This window comes from Sitodiplosis mosellana, unplaced genomic scaffold, assembly GCF_009176505.1.
Source record: "Sitodiplosis mosellana isolate CC-2019 unplaced genomic scaffold, AAFC_SMos_1.0 Smas_scaffold_6150, whole genome shotgun sequence".
Taxonomy (NCBI): domain Eukaryota; kingdom Metazoa; phylum Arthropoda; class Insecta; order Diptera; family Cecidomyiidae; genus Sitodiplosis; species Sitodiplosis mosellana.
Genome location: NW_022601391.1, coordinates 2,366,702 through 2,373,970, shown reverse-complemented (window position 1 = coordinate 2,373,970; position 7,269 = coordinate 2,366,702). Strand labels below are relative to the sequence as shown.

General features: G+C 35.0%; 4 protein-coding genes across 6 annotated transcripts; 3 read left to right on the top strand and 1 right to left on the bottom strand.

The window, feature by feature from the left end:
• Positions 1-558: 558 nt before the first annotated feature.
• LOC129574106 (ras suppressor protein 1-like) lies at positions 559-2,488 on the top strand. The gene is made up of 2 exons (XM_055455536.1): positions 559-1,090; positions 1,171-2,488. The coding sequence occupies exons 1-2, from the start codon at positions 1,059-1,061 to the stop codon at positions 2,372-2,374; spliced, it is 1,236 nt and encodes a 411-aa protein (XP_055311511.1). The 5' UTR covers positions 559-1,058; the 3' UTR covers positions 2,375-2,488.
• A 145-nt stretch (positions 2,489-2,633) lies between these two features.
• LOC129574108 (transmembrane protein 223) lies at positions 2,634-3,647 on the top strand. The gene is made up of 2 exons (XM_055455539.1): positions 2,634-3,176; positions 3,247-3,647. Exons 1-2 carry the CDS (start codon positions 2,723-2,725, stop codon positions 3,537-3,539), a joined length of 747 nt encoding a protein of 248 aa, XP_055311514.1. The 5' UTR covers positions 2,634-2,722; the 3' UTR covers positions 3,540-3,647.
• LOC129574110 (H/ACA ribonucleoprotein complex subunit 3) lies at positions 3,625-4,375 on the bottom strand. Its single transcript, XM_055455544.1, has 3 exons — positions 4,201-4,375; positions 3,934-3,976; positions 3,625-3,834 (listed from the first exon to the last, which is right to left on the bottom strand). The coding sequence occupies exons 1-3, from the start codon at positions 4,252-4,254 to the stop codon at positions 3,737-3,739; spliced, it is 195 nt and encodes a 64-aa protein (XP_055311519.1). The 5' UTR covers positions 4,255-4,375; the 3' UTR covers positions 3,625-3,736.
• Positions 4,376-5,135: 760 nt separating this feature from the next.
• On the top strand, positions 5,136-7,142 carry LOC129574109 (protein lifeguard 1-like). Of its 3 annotated transcripts, none has more exons than XM_055455541.1 (5): positions 5,136-5,282; positions 5,826-6,133; positions 6,192-6,440; positions 6,512-6,728; positions 6,793-7,142. In XM_055455541.1, exons 2-5 carry the CDS (start codon positions 6,011-6,013, stop codon positions 6,933-6,935), a joined length of 732 nt encoding a protein of 243 aa, XP_055311516.1. In that variant the 5' UTR covers positions 5,136-5,282; positions 5,826-6,010; the 3' UTR covers positions 6,936-7,142. The 3 variants fall into 3 exon arrangements, with proteins under 3 accessions (XP_055311516.1, XP_055311518.1, XP_055311517.1); XM_055455543.1 differs by having other exon boundaries at positions 5,137-5,282; positions 5,726-6,133; XM_055455542.1 differs by having other exon boundaries at positions 5,141-5,282; positions 5,674-6,133.
• The last annotated feature ends 127 nt before the right edge of the window (positions 7,143-7,269 follow it).

The following is a 7,269-nucleotide window of genomic DNA, read 5'->3' as shown; positions in this document are numbered from 1 at the left end:
ACATTTTTCTGGCAGTCGTACGCTCAATTTAGTCCATGACTGTATATCGACAACAAATGATCTTTTGACAATAATACGAAATACTGGGTTTTCATGTGAAGAAGCAATATTTCTATTTCCATTTATTGTTTTCCCATTTTGGCTTAGTTTTGTAAAATAAATAAATTCAATTCAACCCACCGATTGCTATTACATATATAACACGTAACCAATTAAACACACAAAGACTCCCGAAAAAAACAACTAGGTATTTTTGCTGTTAAACTTTCAATAAATGGGTACCAAGTACCCGGGCCAGAATTCTGAGACATTCCACAAAAATCGTGCGGAATCAATTTTCAATAATTAAAACTAAATTGGTGTGAAAGAGAGAGATTTCACTATTTTTCTACACTCCACCGGAATTATTCCGATAACTCAAGGAAGGGTGAAAGATGTCGAAATAATTCCGGTGGAGTGTAGAAAAATAGTGGAATCTCTCTCTTTAACTCCAATATGGTTTTAATTTATTTCCCAAATTCCATGGCAATAGTGATAGTGTTTCGAGTAATTCAAGACAAATCAAAGGGCATTAAACTTAAAATAGCAAATTTAAATCGTCAATTGTTTTCTATGGAGTTTTATTATCAAAACTTTGCGTAAATTGACGTATTTGTTATTAAAATGGGTCATTGACCATTCAGATTAATGAAAATTATTCCGTCAATGGGGTATCGCACTATCGATCAAGAAAGCCATTGGTGACTACTACTCATCACATGAACAACATCGGTTCACTCTCAAGCACATTGTTGTCAATGTGACCAAAAATATTCGAGAAACTCAACAGATTAGACTGTTGATCGAGTGTTTACTGATAGCTTATGTACTGTGGCTATGATGCGCAGCCTTTTTATAGCACAACAAAAGAGCGACCACAGCAAATAAACCAAGTTGTATCGACAGAAACACAGAAGTAACGCCAAATCTGCTTTAGCGGCTCTCTCATTACATTTTAACCAAGCAACGAACGCCATTGAAAAATCAAGTCATACACATTTCGAAACACCAAAATAAAAATGACTCTGATAAATATCGAAACGTATAGCACGTAAGTAGTCGCTGTCATACGCAAGCGATTCATATAAATTTTCAATAAATCTTCTCGTACATTCTCAATCAATTTCCTAGTTGTTTCCTGTTGATTGTGCTGTTAAGTGTTTGCAACATGGGTGATACAGTTGAAGTACCGTGCATTCAACGCACTTACAACGAATGTGAGGTGGATCCGTCGGTTTGCCCAAATCTGAATGATGTAAATACCGCCAACGAAGACAACATCATCATTCCGTCATACGAAAGTGTGAAAGATACAATCTCAATCGACATTCTCTGTCCAACCAATTTAACTCACGTACCCCGATTTATACTTCGCAAATTTCCGAAATTACGTCAAATTCGGATGATGAACACCGGCATTACGTCATTGAATGTTGGAAGTTTTTTGTCCGGCCACAGCTTAACGCAACTCGATTTGCGCAGCAATCAAATTTCCACCGTTCCAGCAAATGTGTTCGCCAATTTGAATCGTCTGGAGCATATTAATTTGGCCTACAATAAAATTGCACGCGTCGAACCGGGCGCATTTGACCAGGTACCAGCGCTTAGAACGGTGATTTTATCAAATAACCTGTTGCAAACCATTGAATCGCGTAGTTTTAATGGTGCTGGAAATTTGACAGAATTGTATTTTGAATCGAATGAAATTCAGACCATCGAAACAGGTGCACTTAATCTACCAAAACTAGAAATCATTTCGTTGAAAGACAATCGTCTAACATCACTGCCAAAAGACGTATTCGGAAATGCAGAGCGTTTGGAAAAGGTTGACTTGAGCAACAATGCTTTGGTTGAAATTGGTGATTTGTTCAACGATAAGACGAGTTTGTATTCGTTGAGTTTGAGTAATAATCCTGATGTGAAGGATGCCGATTTATTCAAACTGACCCATCAAATTCCCAACCTTAGCTACCTATATTTGGCCAACACCGGGCTTAAATTAACAAATGAACCAAAGGAGCCGACCAAACAAACTGACACGGAAGACGAATCAAATTATTCACTAACATATTTGGATTTGTCAAGTAACAATTTGAACTCGCCGGATATTTTCTTGCATTTAACGCAGTTCAAAAGCTTGAAAACAATCAGTTTGAACAACAATGATATGACACACTTGAATCATATCGCATTGCTGAAAGGACTATTTTCCCGTTTAGATTCCATTGAATTCAAGTACAATTCAAATGTAGATTTAAATTGGCTTCGACGAGCCGTGCCAATCCTTAAAAAGCAAAACATTCGGCTCATTATGGAGCAACAGCTAAGCGAATAAATCAAATCGAATGGATGTAGTTGTAGACATTTTATAGAAGTTTAAAGTAGATAAGATGTACACTAATGTACTTTTAAATAAATAAATGACATGAAATTCTTGTTCATAAATCTACTCCGTTTTTTTTTCGCTGCCTCAAAAAATATAAAAATGAATATTCGGGCTGAAAGAGAAGTCCAGCAAATATCTACTTTGAACGGCACAACGCTTGGTATTCTGCCGATTTGAATGTTCTAATTTTGACATCTTACAGTTGAGGTTATGTTTGTGAATTATTTTGATAGTAGTTGACAACCGTAGCTTGTTTGTTCGTCAATTTAATTTGAACAGCGGAGTAAACACGCAAAAATGAATCGGCTTCTGTTTAATAGAAGTATTTTGAACAGTAGTTTTCTGGTGCGGAATTATACAGTGAAACCGTTGACGCCACCATTGAGGAATATTGTTAAGGAGCCGTCTCGATTGATTTACAAGCCAATAGTTTATACATTTTCCACAAATGGTTTGAAACAATTTTGCCGTAGCAATGGTTCATATGCACCGCTCAACATCGATACAAATTTGGCCAAAGATGTGATCGTGTTTAAATACAATAATCCAAGATATTTCAAAATGATGAATATTTTTGGCTTGGCCCAATTTTTCTTCTGGCTCATTTGCTCTGAATTCACACTATCAAATTTACGCAATACGCCGATCAACGAAGGTGCACCAAATTTTGCTGATTTACCGCTTTATTTACGAGTTAATCTAGGTGAAAATAAATATAAGTATGGACTGGCCATCGGTTGTTTTATGTTTGGTGAGTAAAAAATGAGTTTGCCTTCGCAGAACCGTTTGTCTACATCATATCGTTCAAATATCCATTGCAGGTCTCGTGATCTTAGGATTTGTTTGGACATTTACACTGAGAAACGTTCGTTATTTGATTCTTAGGAAGGGTGGAAATAAAGTGGCATTCGTTACGTATGGCCCATTTGGAACGAATCGCATCATTGATGTACCGTTGAATTGTGTATCGGCTGTTACAGCGAGAGAAAGCGGCGCCAGTTCACTTCCAATTAAAGTTAAGAGCAAAAGATTCCACTATTTACTCGACAAACAAGGCGAATTCACAAATCCAAAACTATTCGATCATGTTATCAACGTTAAGAGACGCATATAAACCAAACTTACTAGCTAATTCACAGGAATTCATTCTATTGTTTTGAATAAATTTTGTTTTTGTTTGAAGAAAAAAAGAAGAACGATTCACTTTACTTCATGAAATCCATTTTTTTTTATTAATACAAAGTTATTCCATTATTTAGTAGAGTGTTGCGGCGAGGTAAACTTAAAATTAGTAAAACAGATGGAACTGGATTAGAAGACTGGTTTTGGTTTCTGTGTCAACAGCAAGCCAAATCGTTTCTTGATCGTGATCCGTTGACGGGAGTATTTGTCTTCCGGTGAAAATCGAGCTATTAAATGAGAAAGAAAAAGCAAATGCAAAGGAAATTAAAATCGGACCGGCTACAATCGATTCGCTTGTTCAAACATGAAATTTTCGGTAAATTTACCTGGATGCGCCGATATGGTTGGTGTACCGTCGTCGGTTTGTTTCTGTAGCAAAATAAATATATTGTTATTTAAATTTTGAACTCTCTGAATAATGAACACACTTTTTAAATAGCTCAATGCATGGAAATTCCATGCCATGCATCAATTTTTACAACTAAAATAAGCATTCGATGTGGTTCACTGTAATCATTTCGAATACCACAAACATAGCCTATTTCTCTTTATCGGTTTGGTTTTTTCCTTCAAGTTTTTAAAACTGTAAATACCTTCAATGTGTAGACACGCTCCCCATTTTCGTTCAAAGTGTACATCAAATACATGTTTGTTTCTGTTTTTTTTCTAAACTTTTACGGAATATCCAAACGAAAAATTCGACTTCACGTCTTGCGATGAGAACACACGTGTTTACAAATGATACTGTTGTTGGGTAGTGACAGGCGACCAATGTGTTTGATTATCAACACAGTGAAGTTGCTGCCGATATCAAGTGCCATCTGTTGAATGGAATCGATATTATTGCATTAGATGATTTTTCATCGTTTAATTTTGTGGTTTTTTGAATTTCAATACACACACAGCAGAACCTGGTGTTTAAAAATGTATTGTACGAAATTAAATTGCTCTGCATTCAAATAATGAAGATGATATTGTCCTAATTTTGTTCTATATCGAAAGATGTAATATGATTGACCCGTTTATTTGGAACAAACGCGCGTATGAACATTCAATACAACATAAAATTGGATTTCAATCTTCAAAAATAAAAAGCCAAGAAAATAAAATAACAAGAATTTGATTGAATCGAAGCGAAGAAAATATAATCCAAATAAAAAACTGAAATTGAAATGTTTTCAATGTTCTGATGAAATCATTTAATGAATTTTAAATTTGATAAGAATTATCTTAAAAAATATCCATTCATGGAACATTGCTTTCAACTGAATGATTTGATGTGTGTGCGTTCCCAAACGAAAGTATTTTCAAGGCATTTCTGTCTTTTAAACAACATTTGAATGAATCAAACTCTTGATTCTTTTGTGAATTCATCGGGCCAAAATGAAGTTAATTGGAATTTTGGCAATTTGTTTATCATGTCATGATTTCAAATTTATCATGACATGACTCATTTCCGTGTGGTTTTACTCTAGCTGATAAAAATTCCATATAAAGTGTTTCACCGAACTGATTACACTTTTTATGTACTTTCGTTTTCGAAGATACTCATACATTTTTTTCCCATTCAGTAATACAATCCAATTCAAGTAACATAGTTGGAAGAAGATTTTCTATTATTTCAATTCAAATTTCAATGAATTCCTTGTGGAAAGAGTTTTAAATTCTAGAATTGGTAACCTTGACCTTTTTTCGATTTAATTCATAATAAAATTCATAGTTCATACAAAGCACACACATTATGTACTGCAAGTTTATTTGTTCATTTTTTCACGTGCACAAACTTTAATAGCAAAGTTTTTCATTAACATGGCATTTTCAATGATTCAATGAGTTCAACACAAATTTTCTAAATCAAATGAAATGATACGCTTCAAACATTGAATCAATATAGGACAATAAAAATCCACCATTTAAAGTATTTCACACAAAAAGTTACGACAACAAACCTATGGTTCATGGAAGATAACTTTATCAATATCAGACTGATATTTATTGATTGTGTGGAATAATTGTTATCAATGAATAGCAAATAAACTGTGTCATTTCTAATTTCGTTCGAATAGGTATTTTCCCAAAAACTATCCAACCTATATACTGATTATGCTCATGTTTCAGTTGGAATACTAGTATTAACAGTGTTAAGAATAAAGTCTCTCGTTTATAACCTGAAGTTTTATTCTATCCATTACACCACCACCATAAACAACGTCACAAGGCGGCAACGCGGGAATAGGAGCCGATGGTAGACAATCATATTATCCATCGTATAAAGAAACAAGCAGCCAATGCCAAGGCTACCCATCTTATCCGGAATCTCAACGCAGTTACCCATCTCAACCAGCATATCCACCACAGCCAGGTTATCCGCTCCAAAGTTATCAGCCTAATCATCAAGCAACGATGTCTTCATCCGACCAAAACGCCCCAAGTCCAAGTGATGATGCAGATTATGCGAAATCATTCGACTTCAGTACTGCGTCCATTAGACAAGGCTTCATTCGTAAAGTCTACGGTCTTTTATCCGTAAATAGCTCCATTCAATATTGCATTAGTAAATTCTAACTATTTCATTTCATTTCAGCTACAATTGATAGTTACATTTGGAATAGTCCTGCTGTTTTGCCTACATCCGACAGTGAAAGAATATACCAGAAATAACTTATGGATTTTATTGGTGGCTATAGTTGTTGAATTTGTCACAATTATGGCCTTGTGTTGTTGTGAGGCGGTTCGACGCACTCATCCGACCAATTTGATCTTCATGGCATTGTTTACACTTGGCACGGCAATTTGCGTTGGCTACGTCGGCGCAAGTTATTCAGTCGAAGACGTGAGATGAAATTTCGAATATATTTTTAATTGAAGATTGGTAACATTTTTCTTTCCTAAAATATTTATAAGGTCCTGATTGCGTTGGGCTTGACCGCCATCATGGTCATCGGATTAACGTTGTTTGCCTTACAAACGAAATGGGATTTCACAAAAATGGGTGGCGGTTTATTCATTGCACTTTTATTGTTCACTGTTGTGGCCATCGTTGCATCAATCATGCGAAGTAATTACGCAACAATGATCTTGGCTTATGTCGGAGTTGTTCTGTTTTCCATTTATTTGATTCGTAAGTTGCATTTGCATTTGAAATCAAAACGATTATCAAAATTAAAACTCGTTTTTTTTTTTAGATGACACCCAATTAATTATTGGTGGCAATCATAGATATGAAATGAGTCCGGAAGAATATGTTCTTGGTGCGATCACTCTCTACTTAGACATCGTTAGAATCTTCATGTATCTCTTGCGCATCGTTGCAGCAGCGAAAAGTTAGACATTCACAAAATGGATAGATAAGCAATCAATCATGCATAAATGACTATGAAACAATAAGCTTTTTTTCCGTCTGATTGATATCACCTAGTCATATTTGTCTAATTACTTTGTCCCCATTCTTCTATTTATGTAACAGTTTTATCCACATATCAAAGAAAATAAATACAGGTCTGTAGCCGGGAAATTAGTTGCAATTTGATTTCAACATTTTATCTAATTTTTTTAAAAAATTCAACAAAGCTTATACACAACGAACATTCTCAACATGATTGTTTCCACATTCTCGTCAATATTTCCTGCGTCCGTCGATATTGACGAATATTGGGAGCTAA